This window comes from Apis cerana, linkage group LG9 (genome assembly GCF_029169275.1).
Source record: "Apis cerana isolate GH-2021 linkage group LG9, AcerK_1.0, whole genome shotgun sequence".
Taxonomy (NCBI): domain Eukaryota; kingdom Metazoa; phylum Arthropoda; class Insecta; order Hymenoptera; family Apidae; genus Apis; species Apis cerana.
In genome coordinates, this window is record NC_083860.1 from 5,340,434 (window position 1) to 5,359,805 (window position 19,372).

The 19,372-nt window shown below is 34.3% G+C and overlaps 1 protein-coding gene across 18 annotated transcripts in view; it reads right to left on the reverse strand.

The window, feature by feature from the left end:
- LOC108002673 (tropomodulin) overlaps positions 1-19,372 on the reverse strand; it is a 219,951-nt gene that overhangs the window by 183,068 nt on the left and 17,511 nt on the right. For 3 of the 18 annotated variants that reach the window (XM_062079115.1, XM_028669882.2, XM_062079116.1), the window contains exon 1: positions 10,298-11,753. The exons of the other annotated variants lie outside the window; for them this stretch is intronic. In XM_062079115.1, coding sequence (XP_061935099.1) covers positions 10,298-10,408 — 111 coding nt within the window. In that variant the 5' untranslated portion in view covers positions 10,409-11,753. Of the gene's footprint in view, positions 1-10,297; positions 11,754-19,372 lie in introns of those variants that run through there. 18 annotated transcript variants of the gene reach the window in all.

Consider the following 19,372-nt stretch of genomic DNA (forward strand, 5'->3'; position numbering starts at 1 on the left):
TGTATATAAAAAAGGATTCGAATCAAAAAAGATCGAATTATTTAGACGAGGGGAAACCTGTCAAAGAATGATTCGATCGGGGCAAAAAGCGAAACGCACACCACGACCAGAGCCAAGGGAATCGGTGCCAGAACGGCGTCGATGCATGCCAACGGGTCTAAACCTTGTATTCGGTGTCGAATTAACGAATTATCAGCCGATAATTTGTCATCGTGAAGAGGGATCCGCCCTTCTTTGGACGAACTCGAGAAATGAATCGTGACGAGGGAAGAGAGAAGAGGAGGAGGAGAAGAAAAAATGCGGAGACGAGGCGAGATGTATGTAAATTCGATTGCGCAACGCGGCTTGTTTCTTTCTCTTCATTTCTCCCCGTGTTATTTCTGTGCCCGTGAGTTTCAGTGCCAGATGTCATGCGCTTTGACGTACCCCGACGAACCGTCGCGGAAAATCGCGCGCGTGCTTCTCCTCCTCCTGTTTTCTTTTTCTTTTCGAAGAGATGGATTCGTTTAAGGCGTTATATTACTTCCGTGCGAAAATATCCGTCTTTTGGATCATAGGCGAGAGAGGGAGGGTGATTGGACAAAAGAAAAAAATGTAGGAAAGGATTGGTATCTTTTAATTTTTATAGAAAATTTCATATTGTTTTTAATTCTCAGTTAAGAAAACAATTTAGAGAGGAAACGTTTTAGATTTTTGTACGATGCGGTTTTGAAGCAAATCTATTTTGGATTTTACATTCGAGATGTAAAATATTGGAAATAGAGTTTTGAGAACTGAAAGTTCAACGAAACTGAGCGAATCTATTAAGGGATAAAAATCACGCTAAATTTAACAACAATAAGAATTGTTCGTATAAGCTAATGATTCATCTTGATGTATCTATTATACCGTTGTAAATTATGCTTTATCTTTTACGATTTACAATTGAAACTTTAAAGCGAGACGTTTATATTGCTTCAAAATTATTATTATTATTATTATTATTTTCAGAAGAATAATCTGACGAATAAACGGACGAATAAACTGTCTGGTAATAATTCTCTCGTTAAACCATAACGGCATACAAGATTGCGTGTTTCGAGTAACAGCGAAAGACTTATAACATAGTAATATAGTTCCTTGAATCGTAAACACTCAATTCCTCTCTTCACAAGATGCAATGTAAACGAAAATTAATTCCTCCTACGTACAATAATGCAAATAATGGAAATTATATGCCATCTGAACGACCTGAAATAATCGAGTAAATTTACCGTTCTTCTAATTTTTAAACGATAAAAAATTGTATCTCCTTGTTTACGATATGTTGGAGGAAGGGAAAAGATTCGTAAGATTATTCGTAACGGCTTACAAAATATGGCACGCAGGTGATGGAGCTTAAGCTGATCGCAATGAGCATTTAAGATGCATCCCGCTTGTATGCCAAAATATCTTTGGATAAGAGATTCGCACTCGGAAAAATCGTGGAGGGTTCCATCATCTTTCAAACAAAAATTCCTTGCTTTCTCAGAGTGAGCAACACTTATCACGTGAAACAAATTACATTTTTCAATTACTTTTGCCACGAATAAATTAGATTTTTCAGTGGATACTTTTTTCTTTTCAAATGATAAATTTTAGTTTGTTTCATAATTTTGTAGACGGGCTTAAAACCCGGGTTTAATTATAACTAATTCAACAAAGCAATAGGAATAGTCGAGTCATCTGTATTTTAGTACCAGACCATTATATTCCACTAAAGCATTTACGACATTGCCCAACTATCTCTCCGCTCAAAGTGTCTTGCTCCTTGGATATTTCGTTTTATTTTTCACTCGTTCGTGCAACATTTTGAAGATTTAAACGAAAATGAATATTTCTCGTTATTAATTATTTATAGAACACGTAGTTTTTATATACGTTATTTGGATCGATGAATTGTTCCTTCTTATTTCCCATTTCACAACGAGAAGCGCACTTCTTCTCATATATCTCATTTTATACCGTGAATAATACATCATAAATCAAAAATAATAGATATCTATGTCCTGTCATCGTTTGAAAGGGGAAGATTTACATAAATGCAACAAGGGAAACGACATATCCCAATCGATATATAATTTCTCGTGCGAAATTTCACGAAAATTTGTAGGAGGACCGTTGTTTGGCGGATCGCCCATCGACAGCCGCCCAAAACATGCGCAAAGCTAAAAAATTATTGACGTGTTTAAAAAAAAAATTGTTATTTTCTATCATAACGCTTCCCGAATCACGACTCGTTATTTCGTAACACTCGATTTTACTCGTCTAAAAATAACCACGAATTCGAAAACATTATCCCTAAACAATTCAAAATCTCACGTACCAAGTTTCAAGAAGAATGAAAAACTCTCTTCTTTGTGTAATTAAAGAGACGAATTCTCCCCTTCGATCCTTCTTTCTGCAATTCTAAAATCAACCGCACGAACGATCGCGTGGCGCTAACGCGTTCAAAGCATCCGCTCTTCATTAAACGGGGCACGAAATAGCCCCAGCTATTTCACTGTCCCGTAATAGCGGCGGGACGTCGTCCACATCGAATAATACAAGCGCGTATTCGTCAGGATTCCATCGCGAAAGGTGAATGTTAGCGCGCGTGGACGGCCATTTATCTCGTTCAGCCACGCATGCCCGTCCATTTCGTCGAAAGCTCGTCGTCCACCGCCATGTCTGACGTAACTATAATAATAAACGTGCGTCTTCTTCTTCGTTTGGAGATCTGAAAGAAATCGCCGAGAAAGCGCTCGAATTTTCGAGGATGAAAGAAGTCTTCCTCTTTTTTTAATAAAGATGAGGAATTTGTTATCCTAAAATCTTGGGTACATATCCGTCCATTAAATCTCGCCTAAATATTATTCTGGATCTCTATTCCATTCTCGAATCACGAGTATATTTCAAGCCCCCCAACTTTATCCCCGAACTTACGAAGAATTCCCCATCCAAGAGTTCCCATCGAAGCGAAGCTCGAGCCAGCCATCAATCACTTTCGCGGCATCTCCATCTTATCTATTCCGAGGAAAAAGCGCGACACGAAATTGAAACATCGATCAGTTAAAATAAACTTTGCTTATAACAAATCCTGTTTACGAAATAATTCCATTATTCGATACTTTGTGCGATAAATTTGTTATAAGTATTGCTTCGAGCAACTTTAATCTCTCATACCGCAATTAAAATGAAAAATTTTGCACGTTCTGATGCGCGTTCGAGTAAAAGAAAACGCGTCATTTAGCAGCGGTTCCAAAGGAGATCCGCTGTGATAATTAAGCCGCGTTATGATGCATCGTTTCCCGCTCGACGATGACAAACGGACGCGGATTCGTGGGATGAAACTTCTGCCCTCCTAGAATTCTCGAGACGGAAGGAAAGAACGATCTGAAGGATGGGATCTGAGCGAAAGGAATCGCGGCAATCCGTGAGAAAAGGAATCTGTCGATGGTAAAAGGAAATGAATTCGTAAACGGGGAGAATGTTATAATCGGTTATTCGTGTAAATTTTATTAAGAATGGAATAAAATTATTTGGATCGAGAAATCGATATTCTCGAGCAGAATTTTTTTGTAATACTGCTCCCAAAATTTTGTGTTGAAGCATTACTGTTATTATTGCGTCTATCTTAGAAGAGGCTTATTTTTTTTTTTTTTTGAACGTACATAATTTATTTGACACGGGTTAAAAATGATCCAGACACTGGTGCCATTTGTTCAATGTTTCTACGCGTCATTCTAGATACTCTTTTTAAAGGAATCTCGAATAATTTTAGAAATCTTATTAAGCAAGCGGAGCAGTTTTTTTTCTGTCTAACTTGCCTCCACGATATCGAGTAATTAAAAAGAAACTTGAGGGAAAGTGTCGTTTTAATGTCTGGATTAGATTATTAACGAACGGTTATTCCATTAAAATGGGCCATTGAATATATTAAAGATGTTAAAGCTATTTTGTTACTCGGTTTCCACGATATCAATTTTCCATCCACGGTTTAATGATGGCGAGATCAAATATCAAGTACAACGACCCGTGGTGCAAGGTTATTCGAGGCCATTCAAGGTATCCGTCATGCTCTAAAAGTCGCTTCTACGTCTGACCACAAGCGGCATCGTTCTACTGTCGCGGCCTGAATTTATGATCCGTGGTTAACGATCCAGAAATTTATTTTCTCAACTCTTGACCAAACACAATTAGGCCAGTTATTATTTTTTTTTCGAAAAAAACTAGAAAACTATTTAAAATATGAACGTACAACACCACGAATACAAGTTTCTTCTTCTTCTTTTTTTTTAATTTTTATTTATTAAATTTCTGCCTCGATCGATATGATTTGTACAATTAATTACAATTAATTTTTCACACAAGACGGATAGTTTAAAAAAAAGGAATCTGTCTCTATCGTTTGTTTTTTAGAAGCAATCTGAATCATCCTTTTAGAATGTACAAAGAAATATCGAATCTTCAGAACCATTTAATATTCATTAATTAATTCCATAACAATCGATATCACTATCTTCCACATTTCATCTTATTTCCGTACTTTCGTTAATTAAAGAGAAAAAGAAAATCGTTCCTATTCGACCAATCGAAAAACAAATATATCGTAACCTCTTTCTCAGAGAGAAAAAAAAATTATTCCCACTCAAATATCGAACGAAAAAGAAATCCAGCAAAAATGCCGAATTCACAAAGGGAGAAAACATTTACTTTTCACGTATTTCATTCAAATATCGAGCAAAGGGAAAATCATAATTTCCTTTCTCTCCTAAAAACCACCAAAGGATTTCGCAAGAATTGCGGAAGGTAATGGAAGCCCTCCTCTCCCCCTCGATCCACGTTTGCCACCAACATGTGTGAACGCGTAATTCGTCGTACGTCCTCCGCTATTTCCATCGGCGGAGCCTTCGCCGTGTGCATCGCGTTTGCTCCTATTTAAAATAAGCAACTTTACGGTGCATTCGCAGGCCTTCACTCTTGTGTCACTCTTCTATTTCCAGAGGCCTCGGCCGCGCGTCTTTTCGTCCACTCGAGAGCAAGCCGACGTTTGTAGTGGTAACGACCCACGACGTTAAAGGCCTGCTGCATTCCCTTTCCCAAAGCGATCGTGGCAGCTTCTTAACACCGCGTATCTGTCTTCGCAGAGAGAGAGAGAGAGAGGAGATGTAGCGTAACAATGGCATTATGTTGTTTGCTTATAATGCGCGTTTATATAGAGAGACTTTTGGTTGAACGAACGTCGAGTTGAACGACCTTAGGCTCGTAGTATATATGTATATATAGATACGATGATAGATGATGGAGTTGAAGTTGAGAATTTGTGATCGATGATCCAAAAGTGGTCTATTTCGTCTCTATTTTTGATCGGCGCGAAAAATTGCGCGATGCGAACGCGGCTTTAAGGCTTTCGTTGCGTACGTGCAATGGAACGCACGAACCACCTACCCTATTAATAATAGGAATATTCTTGAAGTGGATCGAGTTATTATTAATATTGGGGCAATGATGGGATTTGATCGTCTGTTTGTGAGAGTAACTTTGCGATCAATATATATATATATATCACTTGAAATTAATTATTATTCGTGTTAGATTGGAATTTGATTTGAATTTTATTCTCGTTATTGTTTTCGTTGATTATTATTTAATGATATATATATATATAACAAATTTTGGTTTTATTTCAGAAGTAAATTACTTTCTGCTGTGCAATATCTCTAAGAACACGTAAATTAATATCTGGATTTAATACGAATATTTACACGAATCCTGATTTCCTTCGATATCATCCGCAAAGGAGTTAATATTCTTTGGCGGATAAAAAAAGCTCTCTGCAAAGCGCGTATTTATCATTTCTCGGCTTCGTGAACCAAAATTAAATTTCATCGCGAGTTCATATCTCGTGATACGTAAATATCATATTATAAACGAGGATATAAAGTTATAACAATTTCGTATAACTCTCATAAGTTTAACAAAATTTGGTAAATGTTATCGATTTCGTTCGAAAATTAATTGAAATTAATAAAGAAAAAAGTGGATTTGGCAGGAATGATGTCGTGCAGGAACGGGTGCGCAATGATAAATAAATCTGTGTCTAAGATTTCTTGCAAAGATTCCATCTTGCGTCACAAGATTAAGGATAAGGCTAGAATGGCACATTGCCGTGATCAAACAACAGTGTACGACTTTAATTCGTTTTTGCGCAAGAAACTGCGATTCAAACTTAATTCTGCATTCCGTGCTATTGCAACGTGTTTCAAATTTAATAATTTACCGACGATTCATATTCGTCAGAATAATAATAGTCGCACGCTCTTTCTCTCTCTATCAAATGTCGATGATATAACGAAAAAATAAAAATAAAAGATAAAAAGGTACTCCGTGTTTCCTTCTCCGTAGATGAAAATTATTATTAATGTTAAAAAATAAACTCAGGAAATATCAACCAAGATGTATCGGTAAAATTGAATATTAAAATGATATATGACGATTACATGATGGCACATTTGTATTTACGGAAAATTAAATTCTCTGTTCATCCTAATACCAATATATTCTAGCACGTAATATAAAATTAAAATAGGAAATTAAATATAAAAAAAATAAAACGAAGGGACAACATTAGATATCAGAAATAAGATAAAGTATTTGTTACAAATACTGGCGTTCTTGTATATCTTCTTGTGTAATGATAATGGCTAATAAATTGTAACAGAATTGGAAGATTTCAAATGGTGGTACAATTAATCTGGAATAACAGCTATACATAATAATGGTGCAAACATATAATATAGGATAAACAGAAGAGGATCACTTATCTCATCGACACAGTTATAGCAAACATCCATAAAACCAGTCTAAGACCAGTCCAAGAAAAACACGAGATGTGAAGGCAAAAGTGAAAACCGGAATAGAAAAGACCACGTGAACTCGTTATCGATCTAACGACATTCTTCTTCTTGGATTCAACTATCTGTATCGAACAATTCTTTTTTTATTACGAATTATTAGAACGATACGAAGGATATAAAAAGCGCGTAATATGAATCATCAAGGTTGCTCGGCCTAAGAACGTTGCTCTAACAGCTATTTTCCAAAAGAATTATTCATTCTCGTTTCCTCTTTTTTTTCTCTCTCTTTCTCTATTTCTGAACTTAAATTTATGCGAACGATAGATTTATCTGTCCAGTGGCTAAAAATGAAATGAAGAGAGACGCATGCATCTTTCTTTGAACATCATCAGAGAGCGTAAAATTTGTCAACTTGTTCCTTAATAATTATTTGTGTAAATTTTATTCGTTTTATTATTTATTATTTATATACACAGATTGAGAAAAAGACAAAGTCATTCTTGAAATTAAGAATTAAACATATGTACTCGATAAATTGGGGTAAATATTAATTAAAAATTCTTTCTACAAATTGAAATGATGCGAAATAACTGTCAGTATTTGTAATAAACGATTCTAAATTAATATGTTAAAATTTTCATATTTATCTTAACGTAATTCATTATTCCTTGCTAGCGTTATGAAAAAGTGAAAATCTGATATCGATGAAAAATATTTCTCTAGATTTTCGTGTAATTATTAATGATCGTAATATTGTATTAATGCCAAATATCGTAGATGACATTCTTCCCGATCTCGAAAGCAGCGACATTCTAAAAATCGTACGTTTCACGTGTCTGACCAACAATGGCATCGTTCCACTGCTCCGAATCCTGATATATTCCGATCTTTCATTATGATTAAATTATTGCATTAATGCATCCAACTGCATTAATTTATTTACGATGTTGTTTAAAACTGACCTCGAAACTGGCAACGAAAATGTACAAACAAACAAAACTTCGATGATTCGTAGGGTGGGTATATAATTAGTACGCACAATGTTTCCAAATGAGCCATAAATAATAATTCTTGCGAAAATGATCCGTGCTAAAAATTCATATTTCTATGATTCATTGGATTTTATATATAATGATATATTTATTCTCGATTATTCTCGATATGCATATTCGATTCGTTCATTGAAAAAAAGTATTCGTATTCGATTCAGGATAAAATAACAAGAGATTTCTGATTTTGAAATTATCTCAAAATTTCTTCCTCGTAAAACAAATATTATGATAAAATTCTTTCACAAATATTAATTTTAAGTATCTCGATATCGATATATATTTACATGACGCGTCTCTTTTTCATCAAAACCACGGCGAATGGATAAAGAACAGAGAAAGAGAAAGAAAACAGAGAGCGAGATTACTCATCGCGATTCACGATTTTCACAGGTGTTTACCACCGGTTTTAGTCCGGCCTTGGATCCTGGCAACTCTCCTGCTATAAATGGTTTGGAGAACGTCGTCTCCAAAAACTCGGTTAAGTTAAAAGCAAATTGTGCTGAATCGTTTCCTCCCCCTTCACATTTTTTATTATAATAATCGTAACGACTTTGTTTCAAACCTTTGTACAAAGAGACACGTATAAAATTATGGACGGAATATAAACGGAACCGGTGCAGCAAATACTTTTTTAATGAAACGTTTCCCGATGCAAAAATGAAATGTCGTTAATTAAAACTTCTCGTGGGGATGGAAATTAAATTCTTTCTTTTTTTTTTCAATAAATAGACGATCGAACGATATTAAATGTCGAAAAACTTGGCGTTCGCGTATCGTATTTAAAATTCTTTCCCGGATATCGATTTTAGAGAGAATATTTATCTTATAATATTATATTGAACGTTTTGACGATTCTTCGTCCTCGCGGGGTTAAATATAGAAAGCAAGACTGTTTTCTAAATCCGACTTCAAATTCGATGATCGAAGCCTAACGTTGATTTTGCTCTTGAAAATCGACCAGAGAACGAATTTTATTTCAAAGAAAATTGTAATAACATGGAAATTTGCTTCAAAAACGACATAACAATAACATTTTCCACGATAACAAGAGAAAAAAAGATATCCTCCCGTTCTTCGGCCCAAGTTAAATCACAAGTTTTCGATTTCGAGCGGTAAAAACATTCCGTTCGAAGATAATACGTCTTCGAAGGTTAAAAAAAAAGAAAATTAATCCTCTCCAACCATCTGATTTCCGCACGCAACGACAATTTTACGCCTCGACTACTGTCCACCGAATCGTCAAACGAGCGATACATCAACGTCTGCGATCCTCGAACACCTCGAGAGTTTATACCACGTAGAATTTCCTTCCTCTAGAAAAGGAAGTCGATCCATCACCCCCTCGATTCCAATGGTCGACATTTTGACGGCAAACGATTTTTATAAGGTTTGAACGATTTCTCGAGTAATATGAAAAGGTTACGTAACGCGCGTTAAAAAGGTGTACGAGTACTTCTACTACTATTCTCGAGAAGAGGAATGTCGAGGAAGGGATGGGTCGTTGCGATGTTATTTGGAATTTTCCGAGAATTATATTAGCCGCGTTTGATGCGTTCTAATTTTAAGATTGAACGCGGTGGAGCATCGATTCGGAAAATTTGTGAATGTTTGCAGGTCTCGAGGGTATCGTTAATAATAAATGCCCACGTGGTGATGGAATTGTGGATGCTTTCGGTTCGATGATTTAAATAGGAACTATTTGGACGCGAAGATATTGAAGGCAAAAGCACTTCGTGGTGGAAGAATGAAAAGCTTGCTATTTTTATGTAATTATTTTTAGAAAATTTGTTTCTTTCTGATACATGTTAAAACCGGAGGAGATATTTTCTGGAATTACGATTTATGTTTTATTGACTTGATTCAACGCGTAATAATATTTTCTTCAATTTTTACCGGCAGATAAAGCAATTATTCAAACTAGTAATATGTTAGGTAGTGGAAAATACGTTTTCTCTCAAACCAATATCACTCCGTCAAAAATTTAACGATTGAAATATCGAATATTATTGAAAATATCTAGAATAATATTAACGTAATTACAGTAAGTTTACACCGCGAAAAGAAAAACAATCCTCTCCAAACTTATCCAAAAGATCCAATTTCGAAACCGCACAAAAGCTCGTAGTTTCATTTTCTGTCTTCGTAACAGCCTGGTCGACCAGAAACATACGCGTACACAACTGTAAACAGTTGGCTTACCAGTCTCCAAACTTATTCCGCGACTTAAATAAATTCCCAGCTGACCCACTCCATAACCCAATTACCACAACCTCCTTTCTCCACCAATATTATACGATATTCTTACCAAACGCCCCCCTTCGATAAAACGAATTTACCACTTATTACATAATATCTCCGTATCACTCTCGTTTCTTCAGATTTCCTTACCTCCCTCCTGGTCGTGGTCTTAGTCGTAGTTTTACGAGTGCTCGTCCTTGTCATGGAGCTGATGGTCTCGTGGGGCGAGTCCCAGTCCTGGAATACCTGAGTGGTCGCCATGCTCGATCTAAGATCTCGATCTACGACTTTCACAACTCAAGCTTCACTTGGTATGTAACGGGGAGGAAGCAATTGTAACAATAATATTATAATCCCTTCACTGAATCTCACACCGCCCGGTTTCTTTCAACTCCTTCAACTCGAGTTTGAACACTTTCGATCCACTCTCGATTGATTTGAATCGATTGAAAACGCGACGACACTTGTCACGAGCCCGCTTTTAACTTGTCGATATAGGTACCGTTTGGTTATTATTCGAAATAAATTATTGGGTGAAGGATTAGAGAAGAGAGGGAGGTGGGAGGTATTATTAATTGATAGGCGAGAAGAGGAGGAGGTTCGAGAAGGATTTTGCTCGGGATCAGAATGGCGATCGACGATCGATCGGTACTCGGGGCACGGATCGATACCTGGGTGGACGCCCCATCCAGGAGGAGGGGCGATTCGCTGCAAACGAAGTCGGTTTCGCGTAAGTGGGTTCTTCGTGGTGGATGAATGCGCGATTCGAGGTGGATCACGCGCGACTGAGCTTCAGAAACACGCCTCCGCGAGAGAGCGAACACACCGCACACGCCGCACGCCCCATCCTCAGTCTAATTCCAGAAATACGGAGAAACACGTATAATTAGGACGACGATGGCCACCACGAAGCCGTGGCCCACGGCTACGCCGCACCTTCTTGCGAGCGCGAGCCTCGAGGATGGATCCGTGGAATGTGCAATGTCAAGGAATTGTCGAATGAAAATGAAAAGGATGGAGATTTGGGCGCGAAGGAGTGATTTCAACTGTGATGAGTTTATCCTGAATCTTTCTTCAAATTATAGAATATGTAAATAGTATATTTTAATAAACCCATTGGAAGTTGGCGCAACTCTGTGAACTTGAAGAATTTCAAAATTGAATTTGTATAGTCTGATCAGAATTTCTCCAATATGGACAGACCAAATATCCTTGCAACTATTGCATTCTTCTGAACAATTCAATACCAACTTCCAAAATTAATCAAGAACCTTATATGCCAAATAATAAGTTTTATTTATTCTGAATCTTTCTTTAAATTGGAAATATAAATAGTATTTTAATAAATCCATTGAAAGTTAGTAAAAGTCTAAATATAAAATTGAAGAATTTCAATTGGATTTATTGAATGTATAGATCCTGATCATTGTTAATTCAATTGTATATTATAAGTTACATTAATTTCTTCTATATGAACAGATATCCTTGCAACTATTGCATCCTTCTGAACAATTCAATATCAATTTGTATACCATACAAACAATAAATTTCGAATCTTTCTTTAAATTGGAAAAATAATATTTTAATAAATCCATTGAAAAAAATTGAAAAGTTTCAATTGAATCTTACAATCTGATCATTATTAATTCAACTGTTATTATTGTATGTTATAGGTTATATTAATTTCTTCAATATGAACAGATATCCTTGCATCCTTCTGAACAATTCAATACCAACTTGTATGCCATACAAACAATAAATTTCGAATCTTTCTTTACATTGGAAAAATAGTATTTTAATAAATCCATTGAAAAAAATTGAAAAGTTTCAATTGAATCTTACAATTGAATCTGATCATTATTAATTCAATTGTCATTATTGCATGTTACAGGTTACATTAATTTCTTCAATATGAACAGATATCCTTGCAACTCTTACATTCTTCTGAACAATTCAATACCAACTTGTGTGCCATACAAACAATAAATTTTGTTTATTCCGAATTTTTCTTTACATTGAAAAAATAGTATTTTAATAAATTCATTGAAAAAAATTGAAAAGTTTCAATTGAATCTTACAATCTGATCATTATTAATTCAACTGTTATTATTGTATGTTACAGGTTACATTAATTTCTCCAATATGGACAGATTAAAATACCTCTGCAACTATTCACACGATTTAATTTCATTCACGCGAACAATACCAACATTCCTCCTCGCCTTCCAAAATTATCAAAAACAGAAAACCCTGTATGCCGCGCAAATTGAACCGGCGCGAGATCCTTTCAAAAAAAAAAAAAAATAAAAATAAAAGAAAAAAGAAAAAAAAACCTTCATCGCCATCGCTCACACCACTTTACTTTTTTAAACGTGACCAATTACTGCATTTTTTCCTCCGCTCACAATCAACCCCCGCTCGAACTCGAATCAATCTCCACCCTCCCCCTCCTCTCTGTATACCGTACACGATCCATACACACGACCAGCTACGAATTTTCGATCGAAATTTATCAGTGGGAACTGCGGCGATGGTTCTCATCGGCCTCGACACGGGGCCGAGTTTTCGAGCTTTAAGGGAGACAAAGGGCGTTGATTGCGAGCATGGCACAAAAAACCCCGGCCACCCCTTTGAAAAACGAAACAAACAGGAGGCGCAAGGAGGGAGAGCGTGACGCGAATCGAAGAACAAACGGGCGGGCCAGCCAGGATAAATCAAATATCGGCGTTATCCGTTCGTAAATCGGATTCCTGTGGGGCTGGCTCGTCGACGAGGGAGAAAGAGCGTGAATGAATTCGTAAGAAATCCACGTCGAAACATTCCATTTTGTGCGCCGATTATATACGCGGCCATCGTGAAAATAGAAAAAAGAGGTGTATTCTGTCGGCGAAGAATCACGCGGAGTTATGGGGACGAAGATTTATTTAAGTTACGTCGTTTTTGGGATTTCAGATTTTATGGATTTTATTATTGATTCGAATGGATATTCGTATTTTTCGTTTTAGGAATATCGAATATTATGTTTTTTTGAAGTATTTTGATAATGAAATTGGGATAATCGGAGATTACAAAGTAATAGGTATAATATATAATTGAATAATCGCGTTCAGTCTTCAAGTATTACGAGAAAAAGCAGGATATTAAAAGCCGTTGTTAATATGTGTTTTTTTTTAATAGCAAAAAGTTTTTAAAATATGGTATCTTTTGAAAAAAAAAAGAGATTCAAATTTTGAAGGGAAAAATTTGTCTTGTCTTATTGTATTATAAATATCGAATCGTATTATAAATAATAGAACTACAAAGAAATTCAACTTGTTAATTTCTCTTATAAATATGTCTGAAGCGTGTTTTACAAACGTGATTTATTATTTTTATTGTTCCTTATTTTAAACCATCTTTTAAAATTCTCCTAGAGAAATAATAAATTTTCGCAACTAGACAATGTAGTAATTATACGTCAATGTATAGCGAATGTAAAAATAAGAATACAAATATTATCGATTTCTACACGAACGTCTTAAATAAAACGTTCTAAACATCCGCCAAGAAATATTACGATTATCGTACCAAGATATTATCATTTAACCTCAGTTATTTTTGATCGATTCTAAAAAAAAAAAAAAAAGAAAAAAGAAAGAAAATAGAGATCTAAAAGAAAGAAAGATTGTAATAAAATTAGAACTCAGCTTTCGTCCGGAAGAAAGAAGAAATAATGGAAAATTGAAATAGAAATAGATACGACGATACTTCGTGTTTCGATATCGCGTATTTATAGAAATCTTCAATGTTGCATGCGTACGATGAATATTAACAACGTTCTAATTAAAATGCGTTTCATAATGATTAGTAGTAACCATGATAAAACGATTAATTATTAACGTGTAATTTCGACCATGTAATATATTTGCACATTCATGAAATAACACTGTGCTAATTGAATTTTTTAGTTGCTATTATGGTTCATTGAATAAATTATTGCTACTCGGATAAATTTTAATTATTTCGTTTATTGTCGATAATTCAGCTTAAAATCAATTCCATACATCTCGAATACGAATATATTATTTGTAATTTTGATTCTTTTTTTTCTTTATTCTCACGAATGTGTTTATCTTTTTCGATAATCCTCGAGCTTAAAAATTAAAATTCAATTTATTCTGTGATTTAAATTTAATTCTAGCTAGAAACTCGACCGTTGACTGCTATAACTTTCATGTTTGACTTTTGACACAAGCACTTACGTTCATTGAGCACTTGAAAATTATATTTAATTAAAACATTAAATTACACGTATGTTCGAATAATTCAACCTTCTGGATTATTTATTTGTAAGAAAAATTTAAAGAACGCTTTAATAAGTTTGTTTAAATTTGAAATAATTTTAAGAAAAATACCATGTTTTAATTAAGAGACGTAAAATTATTACGAATGTCTTCTTTCTTTATTGTTCAATGTTTAACAAACTGACTGATAAGATATTAATTCATCGATGTCATCGCGATAACAAATCTCACATCACGAGCTCGTTTAACTTTATATCCCCTATTTTAGGGGATAATTTATCCCTTATTCTTATATCTTGTGAGTTAATTGAAATTTCAAATTTACAATGAATCGTTTCAACTGAAAAATTAAGATAAAATTCGAATTTAATGGAATATTTCATAGAATTAGTTATTAGATATATTTTCAAAGAAATGTAATTTACACTAATGATTGTTATTTTTTACGAAATATAAACACAGAGAAATTTTATATCAATTCTACTTATATTTTAAATTTCATTAATTTCGTTAAAAAATTTATTAGAAATTTATTAGAAAATTTTAAAAAATAATATCCTATCCAATTTCTTTTTTTTTTTTTAATAAAACTAAAATCGATACGAAATTTTCTTTCCATTTATATTTCTTCCACAATGCCAACAATCTTATTTCAATTTCTTCCTTTTTGGTCTAGATTTTACCTCAGAAAATTCTGTTTCATCTTTCATCTATTTTCCGACTCAATGCCTCTCCTGCTCCACTGAATCCTCTGCTTTCGTACGTTTCCATTTTCTTACCTCTTTCGAACCTTTCTTCTCGCGTTAGTTCAGTTATCCTTTCCTCGGGTTTAATGTGATTTTTATTTTCGTCGCCTCGTCGGTTTATACACTCTTTTTTTTCTTCCTCCTCTTCTCTACCCACACGAAAACAACGATACGTTTTCGAACAAAATCGCTTCGTGACTTTATTTATATATCTTTTGAATCCTCCTATCGTGACTTTTGTCGCATCGATGTTCTTTTTTGATATGCAATTCGATTTCTGTTAATTTCTTTTTCTGATATTTACTTAAGCATTATCCGTTCCGACTCTAAATATCGAAGTGATGTAGCGGAGTTTATACTTACTGCATCTTAATTGAAAAAAAAAACCTTAGAAAATGAGAATATAAAATTAAATTAGCAAATGTTACACGAAATCTAAATACTTTCGTTCAAAGAAATATTAAAATAAAACTGTTTAAATTGCAGCCTGTGAATGATGAAAGCAAAACTTGCAGCTCGTTCTCTTCGAATATTCAGTGATCGAACTCATAACTCGAAGAAAGTAAAACGACATTGAATTCAATCGTGGTTTTAAAAGACCTGGCATTGTCACGAAGCCACAACGATACTCCGGAAACGATGATCTTTGAGAAAACGAGTGGAATTACGAGTTGGAGCCAGCCAGATTCAAATCCTCTTCGCAAGTCGTGCGAAATTTCTTTGGCAACTAGGATGGAATATGATCGTACCGACCTCTATATTTGATCTAACGATCCGTGTGGAGACGTAAGGATGGGAAAGAACAAGAGAAGGAAGATATCTCTGGAGAAGAAGGAAGGATAATGTCTCTCCATCAAATCGCTATTTACGTACAAAAATATCGAAATATTTTTATTACGCGTTATGATATTCGAAGAATAAGACAAATCTCTATTTAGAATATAAATAGAAACAGAATATATGAATAAAAACAGTAAGAATTTTTTTACTATTTTTGGATATATTTATACACTAGATATAATCAGAGGAAAGAATTTTTCCTATCTATGGTTATTGCAAGTAATTAAAATGATAAGAAATCATATTCATAATGGGTTAATAATTTGTAATGTAAAATGAAAAACTTTTACAAAACGCACGGCTAAGAAATGGAGGTTAAAATATATTTGCCTTCCTCCTCAAACATCAGATATGTGATTTTATTGTATATCGAATATTTTGTCTTTTTTTAAATTTTTTTTTTTTTGTAACGCTTAAATTTTGCACAGATACATAAATATCAGCAGTTTATTTATAACGATTCACGGGTTCACGGAGATATCAGGTTGAAATATCGTTTATTTTCGATCATCTCGGATGATCTGTTAAAGCGCGGGATCTCTACGTTTCTCTGTTTGATATTGAATTTATTTGTCACGTGCGAACGTGTAAATTGTAAGGCTCTGCGCTATTAGATAGAGTATTACGGCAAGTATTTGCACGTGGTTCTAATAGGATATACGAATCAAGATGGTATCGTGATATATGGTAATTTCCTGTTTTAAGTAACGTGCACACCAAAATTTCTATTTCTTGTTTCTAAGTTATATACCGTTCTTCTAATTCTTGTTGAACTCGTGTACATACACGATTTATACATCCTATATATTTGTGATCATTTCTCTCGTAGAAAATACATATATATATATATATATTATTATCATTATTTTCAATTTGTTTTACAATGTTTTTAGACTTTTAAATTTTTTTACATGAAATTAAATAATGGATTTTATTATAAATTGAATATTCGATATATTCGAGGCTTGTTGCTGAACAACAAAATCTTTCCAATAATTCTCTTTCTCTTATATTCGCCTTCCTAATAATAATTCCAAATTCAAAGAGAGATAAATTATATAACAAACTTTGAATCGGAGATTAGAATGATAGATTGGAATCTGTATAATCGCACGTTAAACGAAGGCGGTGACCAACCGCAAAATAGATTATTTATAAACATAACGTCGGTTCGTCGAGGTTCAGCCAGATGGCAACACAGGCTGAAAGCTTTCGCGGGAACTTGAAAGCTCGAGAGCTTCTCGAGTGGAGCCGCCAGATGGAGTTTACGTCTTGGCTAAAGAGTAGAGAGAAACCGAGACATTTTTTGAGAATTTGGCACAGATTGATTTCGTTGTATCGAAATTATATCTATCTTGAGGAAAATTAGAATTTTCATCAATACAGAATTTACCGTTCGGATAGAATTGAATACATTATTCCATTATTGCTTATTTTCCCTTTATTCTTTCGTGAAGTTAAGAAGTAAGGGAACTTTGAAAGGGAAATTTAAAATTTAAGAAAAATGAGAGATTCGACGGAATTATCGATCGAATTGCACGAATAAAATTAAAAGTCTAGGAATTACAAGATTGTTAATATTCGTTGGGGGAGAATTCAACTTTTCTTATTAAAACATACGAAGAAAAAAGGACTGGTGGAATAATATAGAGCTGGCAATAAGACTTTGTTTAAATTCTGCCTTGTGAATAAGTATGTCAAGAGAATGCAGCTTCTTTTCTAGGGATAAATGTACGAGTATCGTGCAAACTTGGTTGCTCGGGCGAATTATTCTCCTCTCTTGATTCTTAAAAATAAAATTTCAATTATACATGCCTGTCTTTTTCATCATAATTTACAACAATTTTAAAATTTTCAATGGATCGAATTTTAATTTATCTAGCAACGCGTCACTCGAACACTTCGAAACAAATTTACCGTGAATTAAATCACGGATGGGAAGGATTTTCGTCAAAGAAATATCGAAACGATGGCGATGGATTATGTAGCAAAGGGGTATCGTGAATATTTCAGCGGATAAATCGTGATTGACGCCTGGACCGCAATTAAGTTAAACAAAGAAAACACGCGCGTGTCCTCGGTTGCAATTTTGCCAACGAGTCCATTCCACGAGTAATTAATTCCTCTCTCTAATTAGCTTCGCATTCTTCGGATTATTCCGGGTTGTCGGGTTCAAAGAACTTCTCTAATTGTACGATTTTTGTTTTGAAAACGCTCCTGCAACCGCAATCTTTCTGTGCTTCATGTGTGTATCTACGAGACCACTTTATAATAATTTATTTATTGTATTTTTATGTATGAAGCAATATGCTTCATTTTCTTTCGCAAATTTTATTGGAAATATAAATTTCTTTTAAATTATAAAACCTATTTCTATCAAACGTTGTATCATTGCTATTAATGTTTAAACTAATTTGATTCGAATCGAATTACGAATAATTGCGAAGTGAGTGAAAGAAGTGGATCGAAATTCAACGAAAGTTTTCACGTATCCCTTTTACAAGTCGCTTTCCATCCAGCTGAGTTTTGAGTACAATGATATCTTTAAGCTCCGCTCCAAAATGCGCCAATATTAATTTCTCACGTCAGAGATAAAAAAACCGTAATATTTTAAATTTAAAGACTTTTCTTAAAGCTTATTAGAAATACTAACAATAATTTTACTAAATCGTTATAATTGAAAATTCACGTTAATAAACGAGAATATTAATATTTCTTAGATTGCTTTTTCTAATTTTTACTTTATCATTAAACATCATGTTCTATTAAATATATCATTAAATAAAGAGAAAGTAAATTAGTTTTTCAACGATTGAGAAAAGAAAATAAGTCGACTCAAAAAACTTTCTCATCCCGTAACCCTTGCCCGTCCTCGACGTTCAAACAAAAATCCTTATCATAAGAAGTACGAAAAACTTTACTTTACTCCTTCGATATTAATATCATTTCATTAAAAAAATTCCACAATAATTATATCCTCATAAAATCGAATCGCTTGTCCATTCCGCTTCAAAAAAGATTTAAGCGACAGATATAAAAGAGAATCTCCGATCCTTCTTCCGAATAAATCTTAATAAAACAAAAGAAAAACCCGCGCGAAATAAAACAGGGATTTAACATAATAAAGAGATAAAAAAATTGCGTCGAAAGAAAGACGCTAAATCTAAAATACCCCGCTCATCCCGTCCAGGATTTCTTCCTTTCGATGATTAATTAAACAAAATTTTTTTTCTCCCGCGCCGCGAGAGAAATCATCCACGATTGGAAGCGTGCACGTATATTCACGTATATCCACCTTATCAAACGGGTGTGAAAGTGTACGCGTTCAGACACGTGCGGATCATTACATAACGTAA